The sequence below is a fragment of the Dryas octopetala genome, chromosome 5 (genome assembly GCF_963921425.1).
Source record: "Dryas octopetala chromosome 5, drDryOcto1.1, whole genome shotgun sequence".
In the NCBI taxonomy this organism is placed as follows: Eukaryota; Viridiplantae; Streptophyta; class Magnoliopsida; order Rosales; family Rosaceae; genus Dryas; species Dryas octopetala.
The window spans coordinates 4,043,339-4,067,576 of NC_141370.1; the positions used below are offsets into that span (position 1 = coordinate 4,043,339).

Consider the following 24,238-nt stretch of genomic DNA (forward strand, 5'->3'; position numbering starts at 1 on the left):
AAAAATGCTGTTTTGCGAAATGAGAAACTTATTTAATTATTGGCTTGGTATAGACTGTTAGTGTGAAGTCAACTATTGTAATTAATATTAGAGAAATTAGAGTGATTTACATAATTATAGGGATTGTTAAGATAACATGATTGGTAGAATCTATACCCTATTATTTATACCTCCATCTTGGAGAGAATAAACAACACAGAATTATTCTAAACCTAGAGAAATTAGCATAGAATAATAAATTGAACACATGCAGCTTCCACTTCATGAGCTGATTAATCAACTTTCTCTCCAATCTGCAGCTGCCGGCCCTTCCGCACATGCTCCCAGCAACCACTTCTCTCGCTTGTCAACCACTTCACGGCATGTACAGCATTGGGGGGCTAATAGGATATTTATGTAAGCAAACTAGAGGTTTCTGCAGCTTAATTGTTCAATTTAAAGCTAGCTAGATTGTTGTGTTAAATTGAAAATGTGGAAGCTTAAGGTTGCAGATGGTGGGAGTGACCCTTACATCTACAGCACAAACAAGTTTGTGGGGAGGCAGACATGGGAGTTTGATCCTCAGGCAGGAACTGAAGAAGAGAGAGCGGAGGTGGAGGAGGCCCGTCTCACTTTCTACAACAACCGCTATCGGCTCAAGCCTAGTGGTGATCTTCTCTGGCGTTTGCAGGTGTATATATATACCTAATACCCTACCCTAAAAACATCTCAATTAATTCATCAACTCACTGATCAATCCCTGTCCTTAATCCCAATGCATGTTTAAGTTGTGGCCAACACATCGTTCTGTAATGTAAAGTTTTGCGTTAATTTGGATATTTTCATTCATTGTCAATTAGCTTTGGATTTGATGCATACTTTAACTTCGATCTACATGATATCAGATCAAACAATTCACATGTCAGCCTAACAACAAACATGTGTTTGCATACATCAACCCGAACATTAGTTTGCGTTATTTCTACAATAGTTATGTACCTTTTAATGGTAGGTTATAAATGTGGGATATATGCAAGCAATATTCCTACATTTGAATTCTAATATAAATTCAGAAAAAAGATATTGGGGCCTAATATGATTAACAACGGTGGCATAAATGGAGTAGAATTGATGTGGTGATATGGTCACAAAAGAAAAATATCTCAAAATGAAGGAAAGTCTATATATCACAAGTTTCACTTTCACAAGTACATATTGCATGACACTCATGTTCCGTGAATCCACCACAACTGACGCTAACCACCCCCAATAACATCCCTTCACGGAAAGAAGCTAGAGAGAATTAAGAGTGTCAATAGTGTATTTTTTGGGGGTCTAAGTATTCAATTGAGATTTTGATAAATTTAAAGGATTTATCAACTCATGCATATTTCATGGATTTTATGGATTCTTATGGAATTTCATGGAATCCATCAAAATTTAAGAGGAAAATGTTAGAATTCTTATAGCCTTTGTATTTAGTTCAAAATCCACCAAAATTCAATTAAGAATTTTAAAGATTCCATAGAAATCCATGTGTATTCAATCTCTCATGAATTTTAAAGGATTTTATTAAGTTGTAGACACCTGAATTTCTATAGAATCCTTAAAATTCAAATACACCTATATCTCTATGAATTTTTCAGATTTTTTTAAAATCCATTAGAATCTCAATTGAATACAGCTCCTAAGTGTCAATAGATAGCGTTGACCTTTAATTTTGGTATGTTTGTCTTGTTTTTAGCACTTTATTTTACTTATTTTAATGGAAATTAAAAACACAATCCAATTAATTCCATGTAAAAAATAAAAAATGTAGAGGTGTAAAATGGGTGTCATGTCGACCCACAACACAATCCGATTAATTCCAATATTTTTGCCTTTTCTCATATTTAATATGTCACGATAGGAAATAACTTACCTATCCCTCGAGATACCACTTGGTGTCCCCCCTCTCTCATTGGCTCTTTTTCTCTCTCTCTCTCTCTCTCTCTCTCTGATACCACATGTCCCTATCACAGGAATAAATAAGTTCTTTTCATCACGATACTTAATTGTGTTAGTCCTATGGGTACAAACCATGTGGGTTGTTCGTACCCATGTTATATACTGATCTGACATATACTGTGCCTTAAAATAGGTGGGTTCCACCTCTATTATGGATATAATATCTATTTGGTTATGCGCATAGTGAACAATGCCGAGCGCTCGGTGGTTCAGTGTCGCGCTCATTTTATTAAAGTGAACCAGGCTAAGAGTGCACTGTGGCACGTGAGCTGGGTTATCGATCAACCTTATATTTCAACTGGACTTAAAAAAAAAAAAAAAAAACCTATAATTTTTGTTTGCCTTTTAAATTCAATGATAGCTGGGTGGGCTCAGCTGATTCATGGCTTGAATCCAACTTCTAGCTGATTGTATGGCTTCTTAGCTTGCTTCAATAAAGTATTTCTTGAATAAAAAAAAAATCAATGGTGTTATTTTATGATGTAATATATAGTGTAAGTTGGTGTATTTTATTTGTAGTATATTATGTACTTATGTTTATTTGTCTATATTTTAATGAAAAAAACATGTTTTCAGAGAGATACAAATAGTTTTATACTTTAATTAAGTGCCTCTAGTATCATTGTTTCTGTGTTTACTAAACTGCAGTTCCTAAGAGAGAAGAAGTTCAAACAGACAATTCCGCCAGTAAAGGTTGAGGATGGGGAGAAAATCACAGATGAAAAGGCCATAGCTGCATTGAGAAGGGCAGTCCACTTCTTTTCAGCCTTGCAGGGTAGTGATGGCCATTGGCCTGCTGAAAATGCTGGCCCATTGTTTTTCCTTCCACCTCTGGTGAGTTTTTTTCTTTTGACACTCATCATTACTATCATTGTGAACTTTATACATGGTAGAAGAACAATACTTGGCTCCATCCTCTGAAGGAGGAGCTCCTCCAACCCCATCTTACAAAAGCATGTCTTTTTTTTTTTGTCTTTTCATTCTGAATAAATAATAATGTACATACATGCAAGAATACAAGATTATTGTGAGATGGGGTTGGAGGAGCTCCTCTTTCAGGGGATATGGAGCCAGTTATTGCATGTTCATGGTAGAAAGGGTATAGATCAGTGTTGATTCCTATTTCCTTATTGGTTGAAAAAAATTGTCTAATAAATCTTAATATACTCATTAGGTGTGTCTTCACTTAATAGCTTAAGTATTCACATTGGTTGGACTTTATTAATTAGTTTGGGATACATTGTTAACTCATTCCTTATCAACTTAAGTTGAATGTTGCGGTATTTTGATTGTCTAACATAGCATTAAAGCTTTAGTTTTAATAGATCTTGGGTTTAACACTTCAAAGCCCGATTTCATACTTATCATTTATCAATTATCATTGTACCGGGCAGAGTGGAACTGCACCTATATATACTGTTAACATTGTCTTGCTTAATGCAAATTATTTCAGTTTTTCTGCTAAAATTACTAAATGAACTATAAAATCCTCTGCAAAACTTGCAGGTCATGTGTATGTACATTACAGGGCATCTTAATACTGTATTCCCTGAAGAGCATCGCAAAGAAATTCTGCGTTACATGTACTGTCATCAGGTACGTACTTCTTGGTACTTGCTCACACAAATAGGACCAAAATTTATTCACTTGTGCATATAATTCTTCAGCATGTGTTAAACGAATGTATAAAGAATAAAGAATGCTACTGAATTTTGTATGTTTCAGAATGAAGACGGCGGCTGGGGTTTACACATTGAAGGCCACAGCACCATGTTCTGCACAGCTCTCAACTACATTTGTATGCGTATTCTTGGTGAAGGACCTGATGGTGGCCAAGACAATGCTTGTGCAAGAGCCAGAAAGTGGATTCTTGATCATGGTAGTGTCACACACATACCCTCTTGGGGAAAGACTTGGCTTTCGGTATGGTCATGCTCATCACAGACCCACATCAAAGTTGTTGCATGCATGAAGAAAATGCATATGGTATTTTGAACCAATATGAATATTGAATATTGTTGCAATTAATTTGTTGTAGATACTTGGTGTGTTTGAGTGGTCTGGAAGCAACCCAATGCCCCCAGAGTTTTGGATTCTTCCTAAATTTCTTCCTATGCATCCAGGTTAGCACACTTCCCTGCTGTGCTTGAATGAAATCCTTAAAATGGTCCCCCAATCACTGACAGAGAATACAACTCTTCCATATTGAAGATTGCTGCAATGCTAGGAGTGTCCTTATGATTAGTTTGTAATCTTCATTTTAATCTCTTTTATCCTGAAAGTGCAGCAAAAATGTGGTGCTATTGTCGGATGGTGTACATGCCCATGTCATATTTATATGGGAAAAGGTTTGTTGGTCCAATCACACCTCTCATTCTACAATTGAGGGAAGAACTTTATGCTCAACCTTACAATGAAATTAATTGGAAGAAAATACGCCATCAATGTGCCAAAGTGAGTTTCACTTAATTTGAAGCCTGAATTAGTTAATTATTTGATGTACAGAACCTGATTACACTAAATTGATTGCAGGAGGATGTCTACTACCCTCATCCTTGGATACAGGATCTCCTTTGGGATAGTCTCTACATATGCACAGAGCCTTTTCTCACTCGCCCACCCTTCAACAAGTTGATCAGAGAAAGGGCTCTTCAAGTAACAATGAAGCATATTCATTACGAAGATGAGAACAGCCGATACATCACCATGGCATGTGTGGAAAAGGTAATGTGAATGCAGTACCAAGGATGAAGATGTATGGAGAACATCTATTTCAGGCTACAGATGACTACTACTTTCCAGATTCTCATTTTACTTGCATTACTTGAACAGGTGTTATGTATGCTTGCTTGTTGGGTTGAAGATCCAAATGGGGACTATTTTAAGAAGCATCTTGCCAGAATCCCAGATTATTTATGGGTTGCTGAAGATGGGATGAAGATGCAAGTTAGTACACATTTTGTTAAAACAATAGCAGTGAAACACTATACAGTGAATTTGTCTCCTTCTGTTTTCACTTCAAATTTTTACTGTTAACTATAAATGTTGAACATAAAATGAAAATATTTCCTAATTATTCGTAGGGTGTCACTTTTGTAAATTGCTTTGTGTATTCATATATGCATTTAGTTTAAGCCGGAGTTTTGCTCCTTTGGTCATTAATTGGAAGTGTACCTCACATAAAAGAGAAGGAAAAACCTTATGCACTGATATATTTGATTGATATGCAGAGTTTTGGTAGTCAGCAGTGGGATGCTGGTTTTGCCGTTCAAGCTTTGCTTGCTACCAATCTCACTGATGAAATTGGACCCACGCTCGCTAGAGGACACGACTTCATAAAGAAATCTCAGGTTCAAATATAACTCAATTATTATTTTTTGTAAATACAAATGTATATCCATTAATTGGTTCAGACTAATGACTCATTTGCACTCTAATTTTTAAGGTCAAGGACAATCCATCTGGTGACTTTAAAAGCATGTACCGCCACATTTCTAAAGGCTCATGGACATTCTCTGATCAAGATCATGGATGGCAAGTTTCTGATTGCACTGCAGAAGGTTTAAAGGTAACTCACTTTGTAAAATGCTTCAGTTGAGTTATCTAACCTGTGTGTTATCTCAATGTTTCTCACTGTAAACCCCTTCTACAGTGTTGCCTGCTGTTGTCGAAGATGCCACCAGAGGTGGTTGGTGAAAAAATGGAACCTGAGCGGTTATACGATTCTATCAAAGTCCTACTTTCCCTACAGGTGACCACTTGCCTGCAAAGATTATAGTGTCTTCAATTATTCTTATCCTGCAGCTCTAGTTATAGAAATGAAATTGAATGGCGTGTGGTTGCCCTGCAGTAATCAAATTTGGATCTTGTTTCAATCTTTAAAACAGAATGAAAAGGAAGAGTTTTCACATGATTCTTTCACCCCACAGTTGCCATTCCCAATGGCTGCTTTAGTTTGAAGAATTTAATTTAACATTCTCTTTTCTAGTGCATTGGTCTTTTGTGTCTTTGTACTCATAAAAAAGCTCCATTTTATGACTAATTGCAGAGTAAGAATGGTGGTTTAGCCGCTTGGGAACCAGCAGGAGCAGCAGAGTGGTTAGAAGTAAGAATAGTAACAAATTGGAGTCATGTTCTTGTGAAAATCTTTCAGACGATTATAAATGTTTTTGAAATCATCATTAGCTGATACTATATATTCTCTCTCTTTTATTTCCTCCAGCTGTTGAATCCCACAGAATTCTTCGCGGACATTGTGATTGAGTATGAATATGTTGAATGCACTTCATCTGCAATCCAGGCTTTAGTTCTATTTATGAAGTTATACCCTGGGCACAGGAACAAAGAGATTGAACATTTGATAACCAATGCTACACAGTACCTTGAAAATATACAAACGTCCGATGGTTCATGGTATAGTCTATTCTAGGAAATGAAACATATGATTTGAATGCATGTTTGTCTTAACAACTAGTGCAGAATAAGAACTCAGTTAATAATAAACATTTCCACAGGTATGGAAATTGGGGAGTTTGCTTCACATATGGTACCTGGTTTGCCATTGGAGGGTTGAGAGCTGCTGGCAAGACTTTCAACGATTGTCCAGCCATGCGCAAAGCAGTTAGTTTTCTACTCACAACACAGAGAGAGAATGGTGGTTGGGGAGAGAGCTATCTTTCATGTCCAAAAAAGGTAAAACATTAGAGGAGTATTGTGATATCCTGAATCCCACATCAGCTATGTGCTGGAGAGATATGAGATACATAAGTAAGGCCAATGAATTAAAGTTGACTTCAGCTAGCACTTTTGGATGAGGCCTTAGGTCTGGATAATGTTTTAAGCTTCAAGTTTCTTAATCCTGTTGTCATAAATTAAAATATTTCTCTATGGTGGGTGATACAGAAATACATTCCTCTCGAAGGAAACCGATCCAATTTAGTACATACTGCATGGGCTATGATGGGTCTGATTCATTCTGGACAGGCAGAAAGAGACCCGACACCTCTTCATCGGGCTGCAAAGTTGATAATCAATTCGCAGATGGAAAATGGAGATTTTCCCCAAGAGGTTTCTTTCTTAGCTTTTACCTGACTTGCATCTTGATGAGTGAAAAGCATCAAACACAGAAAAAAACATACCATGTTGTATGCATGCTTAAATTTTTACCTGCAATATCTTGTAACCATTAATCACTGAATTATGGCAGGAAATCACTGGAGTCTTTATGAAAAACTGCATGCTGCATTATGCAGCTTATAGAAACATCTTCCCTCTTTGGGCTCTTGCAGAATACCGAAGTCGAGTTTCATTGCCTTCCAAGTCCTAAATCACTTGCTCTATTATGTAGCACAATCATCCAACATTTAGGATAAAACATAAAAAGGAGTTGTACCTTCTGTTCATTTCTTTCTTTAACGGCCATTAGTATATGTATGGATGTTTACAAATGCTTCAGCCTCCTAAATTGGACAGATCATGTCTTAGATAATTGTTTTTCTCTGAATAAAGTAAGAACAAGAAAAGCCTTCATTCGTATTCCTACTTAGCTAATTTTTCTCTTTCAAAATTGTTGGTGCATGATTATATGCATCTGTAAGTCTTGCCAATTGCAATCGTATGGGAAGGGTGGCAAACTAAAAGCAAAAGGGAAAAATCAGTTGCTCACACATAAATACATATACATATGATATATTCGAGTTATTTTCTATTTCCCTTGTCAATCGGAATTTATATTTAAATGCACAATCTTGATTGACAGTATATCAACATAATATGTCAGAATATCTCAACCGTAGAAAACGGTTAAGAGTGACTGATTCAAATTCAATTTCCTTCCACCCAACGAGTAGCACAACAACGGAGTAGTTGGCAGCAAGTGAATGCAACATTGTAGAGTTATTACATTTTCTTGGTTGGAAAATCATCTCAATTGAATGCATCAAAAAAATTCAAGTGTTTTTTTAATCTCTGAAGAGATCTAAGATGCTTGTAAATTAATAAACATAAATTTTGGGAGTACATTAGTAATTGAATTACACTGATTTAAGCAAGCTCAAGGAGCCTCATACAGGTTAATGAACAACAATTCATTATCTGGAGCACTAAGCATTGAACACCAAGCAGTCGTCACATCATTCAGAGGGCCTCCAGTACCTGACAAGTGACAACGATATTCTCCAAGGGCCCAAAGGGGAAAGATGTTTCGGTATGCTGAATAGCTGATCATACAGTTCTTGTTGAAGACTCCCATGACCTCCTGTATGGGGAACACACAAATTACTAAGTTCATGTAGCATTAAAAATCACAGTTACTAAATTCCTGAAAGAGATTTACTTTTGGAATGGTGTTGAAGGCAGAGATCATCCTTTCAGGTTAATTTCCTGACAGTGCAATGCATAAGGAAACAACTGTTGCTTATCATATGGGATAGGGATAGTCTTTTGTTCTTGATTTTATTGAACTTTATATTGTATTCTTAAGACACCTCCCAGGTCTTGCCTTCTTAATTGTACACTTCCTGTCTACTCAAGTTTTTTTTTTTTTCTTTTCTTTTCTGTTTGACTATTTCAGTAGCATTAATACCTATATATTACACGAAAAGCTATACATGTAATTTCTAAGAATTTATTATGCTGTGCAGTCTAAAATCAACCTAAAGACAAGTTAACTAAATATAAGGTATACAGTTTCAAAGAACCTCGTGTATTACAATATTTATGATTTCATTCCTTAAGGCTTATGTCATTCTTCATATTAATCCATCAAACTACCCAAAGTGAAGGGGTGATCATGTTTTTTCTCTCTTTTTTTTTTTTTTTTTAAAGTTCTTCACATATGCATTTTTCTTGGTGCAGTTTGCTTCATGTTTGATAAATGTATTGAATATTGCAGTTGGCATGCATAGATAGGTTGAATATATGTGGCCTATTGTCCTTGAGATTTGAATACACCTGTTGAAATGACATAGATAGGTTGGCATAAGAGTCATGCAAATACTGTAAGTATCAAACATAGATCATACATCTTGTAGACAATACATCGACAAATCAGTTACAACAGCTACATTAAAAAAAATAAATAAAAAAACTCCATAAAAATATTGCAGGCGCTATTCCAATTGTGTTATGGTAGATTTTTAAGATCATATAGTTATAGGTACCAGACCAAGCAGTTAAAAAAAGACCTCTCTTTTCCCTAATATTCTTAGAGAACTGCAGATAGTGTAGAAGTGCATGTACTGACAGATCACAATGAAATAGCATCTCAAATGTAAAATATTACACAATCAAACAAATACTCATTACCAAACGTTCTTCAGGAATTGGTACTCTACCCACACAAAATCAACTAATTTGTTGAAAAGAGGTATCAGGTATCAGGCCCCACACAAGAAAAGGATATTTGAAATTTGATGAATCATTAAACCTTGTTCTGACATGATAGATAACTTTCTCCCCATCCACCTGAGGCACTGATATAACATGAAAGTTTCGATGGCTAATATTCTATTTGACGTTAATATAGTTTGTTAGTTTACCATTACTCCCAAAAGTTTAATTGTTGGGCTAACGGAGGAAGAAAGGGGTTTGAATAGAGAGGAAAGAGAATATGAAAGAAATTATAAGTGCTGAAAATTTGGTATTCCCAATATACATTAATTTTTTATAAAAAAAAAAGCCAGTGTCTCTAACAAAAGGTCCAACATGTTATAGTGTCAGACTGTTATCAAGATCATTGATCAGATGAAATTATGTTTGAATATGCAGTATCTACTTGACAAGAGTAACATGTTAGACTGTCTAACAGGAGACCTTCACCCTATATATTATATTGAATTTGAAAACAAACCAAGAGCCATCTGTTGCTTGTATCTTTTCAATGAACTTGGCAGCACTAGCAATACAGTTCTCTATTTCTTCCCTCCTATGCCCAGGATATAATTTCTTGAACAATGTAAGTGCTTGAATTGCTGCTGAGGTGCATTCAACATATCTGCATTGCCACTCCAGTCAAGATGACATCAGGCGTGTGTCATGATATAGGATTAAATGTATAACATTCAAAATGAAACGTGCTGAAATCTTACGGATAATCAATAACAATGTCACCAAAAGTTTCAGCTGGATTGATTAGCTGAAAATAAGAATATAGGATAGATTTAAAAAATCACACATATATCATACCATCATCAATATGAATAACAGAGTAGAATGTTGAAGAAATTGGGTAAAGAGTCAAAGAAAAGAAAAAATAGAGCATAAATGATACTCACACATTCATATGTCGCAAATCCACCATCCCCATTCTGCAGTGCTTACACGAACAAAAGATTAGGGAATTAGTAAAATACTCCTAAACCCAAAATGCAGGAATATGTAAATATTCTGCCAGCTAATTAAGCCACAAGAACTGCTGAATAAGAATCATGACATGCTTGGCAGAACTAACATTCACAACACTCACATAGGTGCATATATCATATAGAAACATTCACATGTAAACTTTCTTTCTTTTATGTTCTCACCACACTATCATGGATTTTCTCTAGAACTCCCAATTATTATTGTAGACAAAACAGAAAATATTGTAGTAAGTTATCATCATGAAACATTAGAAGTTCATATCACCCACATTACAATTTGTTTTCAATGCTAATGCTAGCCCAGGACTGACGGCCCAACATTTTGCTATGCAGCCAGGAATTTGTCCAGTGTAAATCTCATTATCTACAAAAGACAAATCTACACACCTAGACAAAAAAGCTTAAACTGGTAAACAAGTGAACCACAAGAACGTAGCATTAAAATCTATCTACGGCCACAAGTTAATTATAAGCTATCATGTCTTTTCTTAAGGTGTCAACCCATATTTTTTTTGGTTTGCTACAACATGGGCCTAGTTTTAACTTCCTGAACCCATCAACATGTCCTGGCTGAGATTCCAACTCCCATATCAGCCAGAATGCAATATAGCCAATGATTACCTGTAAGGAAAGTGCAACATTTACTGCATCATATAATCGCTTTATATCCAATGATTCCCCAACTGTTTCTGTTGGAAGTTTTGATAGCAATAAGGCAGCCTGCACAAAGAAACATATATTATTAAAAAGATTTATTTGCATGTGAAAATGTTGAGTGCCCAAGCTACCTTCACTCCTTCCGCTGTGCAGTCGGAGATAGGCCATCCATGATCTGCTGTTGAGAATGGCCAAGCACCTTTTGAAATGTGGCGATACCAAAAATTTAGATCTCCAGGACAATCTTCTAAGACCTTCAAAGCAAGATACTAGTCAAGCAAGGATACTTAGCATAAATGTCAAATGATACAGTGATTTTCTGCCCACAAAAACCTGGGAATCTTTTATGTACTCGTGTGCTTTTCTCAAAGTGGGTCCATATTCTTCAACAAGGTTAGTTGATATGATTGCTTGAATGGCAAAAGAAGTATCCCATGACTAACTTCCACTGTAGCCCTGCAGCAAAGAATAAAAAATAAAAATAAATTAGCAACATATTCACAAAGTTGTAAATTTGTAACAAACTCTTACAACAAAGGACTAAAATGAGATTGCATGAGGTGAGAAAAAAGGAGTGGGGGGGGGGGGGGGGGGGGGAGAAATAGGGAGAATATTAAAATCAGTCCAAGACAATTCAATGCTATTTCTGGACCTGCATTTTCATGCCATCTTCAGCAATCCACAAGTAATCAAAGATTCTTAGGAGATGCAATTTGAATGCCTCTGAGTTTGGATCCTCCGCCCAACAACCAATTCAGCATATTTAATACCTGCATCATTTAGGAAATAGACAATCAAGAGTTCCATATATTCAGTGCATCTGAGTGAATCTGCAAACTAAAGAAAATGCCAATTATGCAACTCCATTGGCATGTTGATAGATGCTGGAGATCTTTTGGCAGCCATGTAATAATGAAAAAAGAAGAAGAAGTAAAATAAAAAATTTGATGGAAGGCTTCTAGTTCTTTTCTTTCATTTCCCATGTACTCCTTATGTTCTAGAACGTAAATTTTCTATATAATGTAACAGGTTAGTAGGTTACTGACCACATCAATGGGTATTATATATTGTTTTTTTTTTTAAGTTTAAATTTTTGGATCATATTGGTATTTCCTCAAAGAGGATGTTTTCTTGATATAAGTTGTAATTAATTGTCATTCAAAAGCAATGGACCCAACAATAGAAAAAGTAAATAATAATTGTCAGTGGTAAAAACGTCTCACACAAACTAATTTTACACCAATATGAGAATTAACATGGACTAAAACAATGTTTTCCTGAAGCTTCTGTTAAACTTGCAGTTTCATAGTGAATATGCTCCATTACAGTCAGCAAAGCCTTCTCCCTCAATCGTTTAGCAGGCCAACGAATAAAAACAGGTTCAAATACATAGTGAAGAGATATGCCCACAAAATATCCTGAACCATTGGGTGTGGGTAGTATAGATCTTCCTAACAATTTTGTAAAGCACCCCATGTAAGCATCCGAAGAACATTTGTGGTGAACTATTATAAATAGATTACCTGTACAATTACCCTCTCCTGCTTCTCTTATGCTTCTCTCTTTTTCTCTTCCTCCTCCTCCTCCTCTCTCGTTTATTTTTCTCCCCATCACTTCGGCTTACAATTGGAAAAGCAATCTGAACAGTAAACACTCCCTCTATATCTTACATGCTTATATCGAAATTAAAAGCAATTGGAAAAGCAATCAAAACGGAGTAATTGGAAAGCAATCTCAGATTTGATATTTCCTTCTAATTTGAATCAAATTGTTCACTTTAATTTACTCCACAGAAAAAGATGAAGGGTTTGTCTGGAAATCATGATGGATAGCTAGCTACATAGCCTACATGTATGCAATTTGCAGTACTAGTAGAATTAAATTACTCCGTTTGTTTACTCTGTTGGGGAGCTGATGAGTTTTTAACTTTGTATCTCATTTTTTTTGTTTTTTTTGTTTTTTTTGTTTCTAAATCAGTTTTCTCTCTCTCATCATAATAACACTTTTATATATTAAATTCAAATAGTTAACTATAGTTAACTTTGATCAGTCAATAAGACACGTGTCAAATTTATAATAGGGTAGTGATAGTGGTGAGCAAATTTGCTCTCAACATAAAATGATTATTAGAAATCTTGTTCTCCTTCCATCCATTTAAGATTAGTATGGAAGAAAATAAAACGATTCATGATATAATGTTATGGCTTCATCTGCATCATCAATGGAAATCAGAGCCGTGTATTTTTGGTTTAACTTTATATGTTACATGGAGCATAGGTCAGCTCTCAGAAACAACATATCCTGATTAGCTAGCACTCCTTGTGAATTAGATCTTCAGTTTTTAATTTTTAATGTGATCCATCTCTGTATACACTATTGGATATATATGATCAGTAGATTATACTTAAAGAACAACTTTTTGTTCCAACCTAGCTAGCACTTGCTGATCGGTAGATTATGAAAACACATATTTGTACAGATAATGTCTTGGCCTTTGTGTTTTTTGTTTTTCTTTGTCAACTTTTATGTGAATACTTGGGTAGGTATAGTTTCACCATGTGAAATTTTAAGGCAAAAGAACTTACATAAAATATATAAAAATTCATAGAAGTCCTGAGTGCAGTTTCAAATGTTTTGAAACAAAAGAAGTCCTTTAACCAGATTTCATTCTTTACACAAATCAAAAGGGTGGTGATTTTAAAGGTTCTCACTTGAAAACTGATTTTGAGGTTGTTTTAAAGGATTTAAACTTGGTGTGATTGTAAAACAATCAAAATTTTGTGCCTGGGCGTGATACTTGTGTATTGTCTTGTTTTCTTAGGAAACCAAGAGAAAGGCTTTAGTGCCTTTGGAAGGTGTTGCAGCAAGGTAGGGGAGCCAGCCTAACAAAATTATGTATAACTCTTTCGTTTCCTTTATAAGTTACTGTACTCAATTCTCCCTGGTCTTGAGTTTTGACCAGGGATACAAGGTTTATGGTCATAAATTTCAGTTATACAAGGACATGCATGTAGTTGCTCAGCTAGTGAGATGAGCTGAAAGGCTGGGTTCTAGTTGCATTGTTATTGCATTGTTATTGCTTTATTGTTCACTATTGTAGTATTTGAAGTTATACTTCATTTTTCCCTTTGAAAATTCTTGTTTGTTTTCTAAATAAGGTCAAAACCCGGGCATCCAAGTAGAAGCTGCTGGCTAGAATGAAGATTGTGATAAGTTTGAAGATGAAGGTATGCTATAATTTATTTTAGATAGGTCAAAAGACTCTAAGATGAGAAATTGCTAGTAGCACATTGGTATATAAGATGAATAAGGCATGTAGTCAGTATATATAACTTGTGTGAGATCAATCAATCTGTGATTAAATTCAAGCATATATATAGCAATTCTATTAGCTTACCCCATATATGAATGAATGGAAAGTAATAGTAGCTTGTCGATTATAATATATTGGCCCTTGTCGACCGTCCACAATTTGATCTTTGTCGACCATAAGAGCATCCATAGTGGTTGTTCAATAGTTCAATTTTGTGATCTCTGAAATATGTGTTGATAGGAGAAAGGCTGTAGAAATGAACTATTGATATGAATTTTACTTTAGAGTTCAATTTTTTGATCTCTGAAATGAACTAAAGTGAATTGAACTCTACCATTGCAAGTCATTTTTTACCTTTAGTTCAATTTATTGCAATAAAATTGAACTGAACTGAACCTCACCACTGCAGATGCTCTAATATATTATATTAATTCTTGACCATATTGTCGACCGTCCCTATAGTCGATGTTAGGGCAAATCTGGAGGTATTGAGACTACTATGAGTGAACTTGAAAGAAGCTCCACAAGAGCTTCAATTAACCATTTGGTTTTAAGTTCAACCATCTAAATCCAAGAGAATCCAAATTCTCATTTATAGTTGGAGCTTGTTTTATAATTTGTCGATCATAATGTATTGTTGACCGTCCATATAGTCGACGTCGACCGTCTATTTAGTTTTATAATTTGTCGATCATAATATATTGTTGACCGTCCATATAGTCGACGTCGACCGTCCATTTAGTTTTATAATTTATTGACCGGCCATAATATATTGTCGACCGTCCATATATAGTCGGCGTTGACTATATGGGATCGACGTCGACTAAACATATATAGTCGACGTCGACCGTCCTTATATAGGCGACAAGGTAGATCTGGAGGTATTGGGATCAACATGAGTGAACTAGCAGGAAGCTCTTGTGGAGCTGAAAATACCCAAGGATTGGAAATTAAATAATTAATTATTATTTTGTTTTTTTATTAAAATTCTTGTCTTTGTTTTTTCACCAAAAAATTTAACTTATATTGAAAACAGTAATGCTACACTTACCACATTTTTATACCACAATTTCATACCATCTTACATGGCATTCATACATTGGATACTACAAATTAAAAAATAAAACCTAAAAAAGAAAAAGGAAATTCCCTTCCAGTAAAGTAATGACACATCAGATGGGATACAAATGTGAGAAAAAAATGTGGGACAACTAGCATTATTGTATTGAAAACGGTTGAAAGTGTTTTTTTTTTTATATTTTATAAATGAAACCATGGAATTAAGCAACAACTTTCCCAAAATATTTTTATTAATTAGATAAATAAATTCAATCTTCATTTCAAATAAATATTGGAGCACATACACTACATCCTTTATAATTTTTAGTTAAATAAATTCAATCTTTAATTTTTTTTGTTTTTTTTAATAATTTGTCGACTATCCATATATAGTCTACGTCGACTGTCCATATACAGTCTACGTCGACTGTCCATATATAGTCGACGGGGTAGATCTGGAGGTATTGGGACCAACATGAGTGAACTAGCAAGAAGCTCTTGAAAGTGAGAAACAAAGAGAAATTGAGTAAAATATATAATCAAGACTAGGTTCCACATTACATTAGTAAATCACGTTTTTGGGCCATTCTAAACCATGAAACCTAAGAAGTATGGCTTTGGTTGGCAATGATTGGCTGAAGATAACTAAAGCTGAGAACTCCAAGGAGCTTAAGAACAGTACCCATAGCCAATCCCAATCTCTTGAGATAAAACTTGTATTGATGTTAAAAAATTGCAACCGACTTCCTAACCTATTTAAAAATTCTTTTCCAATTACTGAAATTTCTAGGCCAAAAAATTCGAAAGAACGAAATCCATAAATTAGGTAAGTTGTCAATAAAGACCATCCGGTTCTCAGTTTTGATCATCCAAGAGTAAGGAATTAATACCTGTCAAGTGAGAGATAAAATGTGTGTGAGGCTGAGAGAGAGAGAGAGAGAGAGAGAGAGAGAGAGAGAGAGAAGTGTTGACCCAAAAAAAAACTAAGTAATCTAATTAAATTACAAATAAGAACTAATCTAGAGAAATCCGAACTCATGAATCATTAGGTAGTAAAGTTCTACAGACATGAACTATCCTATGTAGGGCTGGGTCGGGTTGACTGAAAAACCGAGGCCCAGCCCGAAACTGGCCCAACTGATACCGAAAAAAACCGTACCGAAAGAAAACCGTATAGGAAGTTTGGTTTGACTACCGAACATGGAGGTTTGGACTCGGTCCAGGATCCCATATCCTTAAACCGTCGATAAACCAAACCGAACTGAATATACTTAACAAATCATTTACATAATTCATTTTTATACATTTCTAATACATTTCTTATACATTTCTAATAAATAATTTATAATTTTATATAATACATTTCTAATACATTTCTTATACATTTCTATAATTTATATAAAACATATATAAATTTATAAATCCTAAACCCTAAACCCTATAATTTTAATTTATATGTTTTTTAATATATATACATATATATAAGCTAATTAAAAATACCCTAAACCATAATATTAATATATTATACTAAATTAGTAAATTCTAAACCCTATATATCATTATAATTTATATCCTATATCAGTATGTATATCCCATACCCTAAGCCCTAAGCCCCTATGGGCCTAAACTCTATTGTGTGATTCATTGTTGTGGTTTATACTTTATATCATATATGGTATATAATTAATATACCATATATGGTATTATGGTATATAATTAATATACCATATATGGTATTATGGTATATAATTAATATATTATATAGTATATAACTATATACTTATATACAATATACTTATATAGGACAATAGGACATGGTATTATACTATTATGGTATATATTACTATATTACTATATTACTATATTAGGACATGGTATTATGGTATATAATTTATTTACTATATAGTATATACTTATAAGTCTTATATAGTATAATAGTATATGACCATATGGTATTATACTATTATACTATTATATAGTTATACTATATACTTATATAGGGTTTGGGGTTTAATACAATAATACCCTATATGTATATCACTATATTGTATTATTGTATAGACTATATACTTATAGTCTTATATAGTATATAACTATATACTAATATACTATATACTTATATAGTATATGGTATGATGGTATATAACTATATACTATATTCATATACTATATAGTATATCCTATAGTCCTATACCCTAAGGTTATTTTAGGATATGGTATAATATTTGTATTAAGATATGAAATAAATTAAAAAACATATAAACTAATAAACAATATACTAAAAAACATATGTAATAAAAATAAAAAACTCCAAACCCCAATTCAAACCCCAAAATACCCTAATGTCTTAATTAAAAAAAAAATACTTAAACAAAACTAACTTAAGTCAACAGACCTAATTTTTTTCATTGCCTCTCTCATTCTCGGATCCGCCTCTTCTCTGGCTCTCTCACTCTCCGCCTTCTTTCTCACTCTCTGCCTCCTCTCTCAATCTCTGCCTCCTCTCTCACTCTCTGGCTCCTCTCTGTGTCACGATCTCACTCTCGGCCTCTTCTCTCAGTCTCAATCCAAATAAGTACTTGATCTCACTCAGTCACTCTTCTCTCACACTTTCACTCTCTCTGTGATTTCATGGCTCTCTTCTCACCGATCTCTATGTGTCTCTGTTCCCTGCCACATCGCTCGTCACCAGTACCACCACCTTACAAAGCAGCATCGCTCGTCACCACCACCTCCGCAGGTAAGAGTTAGGGTTTGAATCAATTTAAGGGTTAGGGTTTGGGGTCAATATTGGGGATTAAATGGATTAATAATTAATTTAGGGTCTGGGGTTTCAGGTTTGAGTCAACTAAGGGTTAGGGTTTGGGGTCAATATTGGGGATTAAATGGATTAGTAATTAATTTAGGGTTTGGGGTTTCAGGTTTGAGTCAATTTAAGGGTTAGGGTTTGGGTCAATATTCTGGATTAAATTGATTAATAATTAATTTAGAATTTGGGGTGAATATTGGGGTTTGAATCAGTTTAGGTTAGGGTTTCAGAATTGATGATATAAATCAATGTAGGATTCTTTGCAAGGTTGAAGAGCTTGTTGGTGCTGCTGCTTAGCCTGCTTGTTGGTGCTGCTGCAGTGCTGCTTGTTGGTGCTGTTGCCTGCTGCTTAGCCTGCTTGAGGTATGTCGTATGCCTTGTAATTTTGATAATGATTTAATGATTGAATGATTGTTGGTGCTGCCTGCTGATTGTGTGATTCATTGTTGAACTACTGATTTTTATTCTTTGAAATTTGATGATGCCTGCTGATTGTGTGATTTTAATGATTGAATGATTGTTAGTGCTGCTTGCCTGCTGCCTGCTTAAACACTTGTTGAACTACTAATTTTGATTTGAAATTTAAATCAAATTTCAAAGAATCAAAATCAATAGTTCAACAACTTGTAAATGGAATGGAATGCGATGTTCAAATTGGCTTAGGCTAGAATGTAAATGGAACAATAACTTAGAACTCAGTACCAAACCAAACAACTTGTAAATGGAATTTGACAATTTGTAGCTTCTTAAATGTAAATGTAAATGTAAATGGAATTTGCAATCTGTTTTAAGCTGGTGAGTTATACTTTGCTTTGTTTTCACTTATTATGATTTCTACTTATCATTATTGCTGATTGCTGATTGCTAATTGCTAATTGCTAATTGCTGATTGCTGTTTTCTAAATTTAATTGAGTTTATTACACTTTGTCAATTAGGAATTTAGGGCACATGGAGTCTAGCCAATCAAGCACTATATATGAATGCCTCTACTAACCTTAATTGCCCTACAATAATGTCACCTCTAAACAAACCAAACCAACCAGTACCTACACCTTCACCTTCAACCCAAACCCAAGATGAGAATGATGACCAAGTAGAGACTGAAACCAAATCTAAGAAGACTAAGTCTATAGTGTGGAAATATTGCACCAAGTTCGAAAAAATGCATGAGCAGCGTAAGATTATGTGGCCTTTTGCTAGATGCAATACTTGCAAACAAGAATTTCCAGCCCATACTACTCACAATGGGACTACTAGGATTTTAAATCACTTAAAAAGAAAATGTCAAAAATGTCCAGCTTACATAGGCACCATTTCTAAAGGCCAACCCACCATTACAGAAGACACAATGGGGGCTCCATTACTTCCCCATTCCTTCAATCAAAAAAGACATGAAGAAAAGGTTGTGAGTTGGGTGATTAGAGATGAACATCCTTTTAGGATAGTGGAAGGGGAAGGTTTTAAGGAGATGGTCCGTGACTTGTGTCCTAGGTTTAGGATACCAGATAGAAAGAAGGTGGCTGCTGGTGTTTTAGATATGTACCAGATAGAGAAGGGAAAAATCATGAGTGTCATTGGGAATCAAAGGTTTAGTATCACAACTGATACTTGGACATCTGTCCAGAACATAAATTACATGGTTGTGACTGCCCATTTTATGGATAGTGAGTGGAAGTTGCATAAAAGATAATCAACTTCACAAAAATAACAAGTCACAAGGATGAAGAGTTACAGAGGGTTCTTGAGGGTTGTTTGAGAAGTTGGGGGATAGAAAAAGTCTTTAGCATTACGGTTGACAATGCTAGTGCAAATGACGGGCTTGTTGAGTACATGAGTAAGAGGTTGAATGAGGCAAATACATTGCTATTTGATGGTATATACTTGCACATGAGGTGTACTTGTCACATTCTGAATTTGATTGTCAAGGATGGGTTGAATGAACTGTTTGGGTCCATTGACGCAATTAGGAATTGTGTGGAGTATATTCATTCAAGTCCTTAAAGATTGGATAAGTTTAGGGACTTTGCTGTCATTTTCAAGATGGGGGCAATGTCCAATGTGCCAATGGATGTGGCAACTAGGTGGAATTTCACTTACAAGATGTTGGAGGCTGCTGCCTAATACAAAGTGGTGTTTAATAGGATGGCTGAGGAATATAGGCCATTTAGGAGCTATTTTGATGAGAAAGAAAGGGATGGAAAAACAAGGGTTGGTCCTCCAAGTGATGAGGATTGGATGAAAGCAAAAGCCTTTGTGCATTTCCTTAAAAAATTGTATGATGCTACCTTAGTCCTTAGTGCCACCAAAACTTGTACATCACCACTAATTTTTGTTCAAATTAGTGAGTTGCAATGTGAGATTGCGGAAAAACAACAAGATTATAGTAATATGGTGTTGCAAAGGGTGGCTGCCTCAATGATGCTTAAGTTTAACAAGTATTGGGGCAGTTTTGAGAAAGTGAACAAACTTGTCTATGTCTCACATGTGTTAAACCCTAGATTCAAGCTCCAAATGATTAAAGCTGCATTTGAAGAACTAGGGGCAGATACTGAAAAGGTCTCACACATTATTGGTGAGATCAGAAAATGCTTATTCAATTTGTATAGTGCATACAAAGGAGGAGCAGAAAATCAAAGCATTGTCCCACCAAGTGTGGTCATTCAAGAAGCTGGACTTACTAGGTTGGAATTAAGGATTAAAAGACAAAGATTGGAGGAAGAGGCTACTGAGATATCCAATGAAGTGGATAAGTATCTAAATAATCCATTTGAGAAACTAGAAGGGGTGGGTTTTGATCTCTTAGAGTGGTGGAAGATTAACCAATCTTGGTACTCTATCCTCTCTAAGGTTGCCAAGGATCTCTTCTCCATCCCAAGCTCAACAGTGGCTAGTGAGAATGCATTTAGCTTGGGAAGGAGAATTGTGGATCCTTTTAGAGCTTCTTTGACCCCAAAAACCATAGAGGCATTAATGTGTACTAGTGATTGGCTTAGGGCAGAAGAATTCAATTTCTACAAGGAGCCAACTGATGATGAAGTTGAAGTCTACAAAGAACTTGAAGAAATTGAAAGAGGTAAGTGCTTGATTGCTTGCTGCATTTTTTCTTGTCTTTGTGTGCTGCCTGGTTGTCTAAGTAATTGTTCTCTTTAATATTTTGAAGTGGTGGATGCCTCACAAAGGTCTTCAACTTCAAGTGCATTTCCTCCAAATACACCAACACATGCTTAATTTCTGTTCAAGTAAGTTATCTTGCTAACTTAGTTATTTTGTTTAACTGTCCAAGTAAGTTATTTGTTTATTAATTGGTTAATTATACTTTGATTCAGATGCTACAACGGTTGTGAATATGTTTGGAGTTTGAAGGATGCTGTAAAGGTTTAACATTTATGTTGCTCAGGTTTTAAAGGATGCTGCAAAGGTTTTTATTAAGTTGGTCTGCAGGTCTGCAGTTTTTTGGAGCTGGTCTGCAATTTTTTGGTGCTGATCTGTAGTTTTTTGGAGCTGGTCAGCCTACTCTATAGTTTTTTGGTTTGTAATTGAATTGGTAATTTGGTTTTTGGTTTGTAAATCAATTAATTTGGTTTTGGAGGTGGAGCTGAAGCTGGTTTGCAGTTGTTTGCTACTTTGCTTGTTTATTTTTTAATGGGTTTGTAATTATATAAGTTGGTACTTGTAAATTTGGTTTATGTAGACTGTAGTAGTTAGCAAAAAACATGGAAGTTGTCATATTTGAATATTTATAGGATATTATTATAGGATATTATTATCATTTCTCTTTAAACATTTAAATATATGTATTAATGTATGTAGATTACAGCTTTATTATAGATTAAGATGAATAATTATTATGAATGTATGATTACAGCTTTACAGGTCTATGAATTACAAAACTAGTTAATTAGAACCTCAAAAGTGGCCTTGAGTAAATGGAGTCAAGGCCCAAAAATGGCCCAAAACATGGCTCAACATGTGTTCGGTCTAGGCCCATGTCCGAGTCGAGTCGACTAGATTCTTCGGTTGACCTGGCATCGGTTTACCGCCTTGCTAGTCTCGGTCTCGGTTGCCATGGAGGCTTATCGGAGAGGTTCGGTTCGGTCTTCGGTTTAGGGGTTTCAGTTAGGTTACCGATTCGAACCCACCCCTAATCCTATAAGGGTACACTTAAACAATGGCATTAGCTACACCTGGAATCCTTCAACACGCACGTGATGACAAATCCTAAACAAACAGGCAACACCCAATAAATTAAAATCAGAGACACTAAGAAAGGGTGGGCAGTTAGGTGAAATATGAAACATTTTTAAAATAGCAACTATGCATCCATTGGTTCATAGAGTGTTTTCTTATGAATATGCAGTTTAGTAGTTGGCAAATGAAAAAATAACGTTAGGCACCAAAACATAAGTACATGAAGGCAGTGAATTCATAAAACAAGCACAAATTCAATATAGTTGGAATTGAGAGGTAAAACAATTAGCAAAAAGGTGAGACATGAATTGCGTATAACAAATTAACAATTCACTTTCTGATATTGCAAAATAGCAACTATCAAATCATTAGGCCTCATATAATATATTTGAACTTCCATAAGCATAGCAGATAATTACTACACAATATATCTAATACTTGCTCGAAACAAATTTTTCATAACCAAATATTTTGACAGGGTATGTAACTCTTAAGTTAACTTTTCACCCAACAGAGAGAAAAAAAACAAATTCAAAACATGAGAAAAGGACCTACATGGGCTAGGCACATTAGTTTAGTAACAAATATTGAATTTGAAATTTATTCCAGAGAGATTTGATCCACATCATTGCAAAAGCCATACACATTAACCAAACAGAAATTGGACAATCTTTTCAAACATTTACTTTACTCATTTCTCTTTTCTTCAACATAAGTAATCCAAAATCATGAGATATAATGTTACTTTCGAAATAATAAACAATGAAAAATTGTTCAAAAATTAATCTAAGAATCTACTAGACCTAAAGGATTTAGAAGTTAAAAAAGATAGAACTAATCAGAAAATAGCTCTTATTGTAAGTAGCTAACCTATGCCATCAGCGGAAATAATTTTATATAACATAATTATACTACCCAATTTCATCAGTAGGAAATAGTCAAAGAAACCTAAAAAGGTCTTCTAAATTTTGAACAGGAATGAGTTATCTTTATTGGTTCAAGAAATAAGATATATATATATATATATATATCCAAGTGAGGGGAAAAAAAGTGTGAGACAAAAGATGCACACTTGAGCAACTAGCATTCGCTTCTAAACATCCCATTCAAAACAAGAGAAATTAAACATGAGCAACAATAATGAATTAAGCATTTTATGCAGTAGGAAATGCTAACACTTGTTGAAGACCCAACTCAAACATAAGCCTTTTATGTAGTAGTAAAAGTATAATCACAAAAGTCAATGAAAAACTAAAAAACTATCACATACATGTGAATTGAACAAGCTTTCCTTATTCAAAGTCTTCTCAAAAGTGTTTTTTTATTTCGTTGTAAGGTATGTAAACTATGTTATCACTTATCACTGATGTTATATCTTGGCAAAACTCTTAACATGAAAAAGATTAAAAGAAAAACTTTTTTAATATTGCTCCAAGTTTTTCTTATTTTCTTTTTTGCTTTGATGAAAGTAAGATCTTAGAAACATGAAAGAAAGGGTACCAGCAGTACCTTGGCCAAACTAGAATGAATTCATGCAAGAGATTGATGAAGCAACCTCAACAGTCCAACCTTCATAGTTTCATAAACAGCCTAAAATTTACAAATGAAATCAATTAATTCTCTAAAGGATGTATGAAAAATTAAAGTGCACAACTCTTCTAAATTGAGTCAACCACAATGCAGTCATCACAAAAATGTACCAAATCCAATATGAAAAGAGAGAAACCAAGTGAAAAAAAAGAAGAAGAAAAAAAAACCTAGACCCTGATGAAACAATACAAAGCTTAAACACACAAACCGTGATGGTAAATCCAAATATTTTATATATTTTCTAATTCATTAGTCTCCTTTACCCCAGCTTA

At 34.7% G+C, this 24,238-nt stretch overlaps 1 protein-coding gene and 1 pseudogene across 1 annotated transcript; one reads left to right on the plus strand and one right to left on the minus strand.

The window, feature by feature from the left end:
* Window positions 1-469: 469 nt before the first annotated feature.
* Window positions 470-7,312, plus strand: LOC147283633 (beta-amyrin synthase-like). The gene is made up of 16 exons (XM_086245182.1): window positions 470-670; window positions 2,635-2,820; window positions 3,493-3,582; window positions 3,712-3,909; window positions 4,025-4,109; window positions 4,274-4,440; window positions 4,519-4,710; window positions 4,819-4,932; window positions 5,217-5,336; window positions 5,432-5,554; window positions 5,639-5,737; window positions 6,035-6,091; window positions 6,209-6,399; window positions 6,501-6,678; window positions 6,889-7,053; window positions 7,193-7,312. Exons 1-16 carry the CDS (start codon window positions 470-472, stop codon window positions 7,310-7,312), a joined length of 2,286 nt encoding a protein of 761 aa, XP_086101308.1.
* Window positions 7,313-8,038: 726 nt separating this feature from the next.
* On the minus strand, window positions 8,039-12,617 carry LOC147283634 (cycloartenol synthase-like; annotated as a pseudogene).
* Window positions 12,618-24,238: the final 11,621 nt, after the last annotated feature.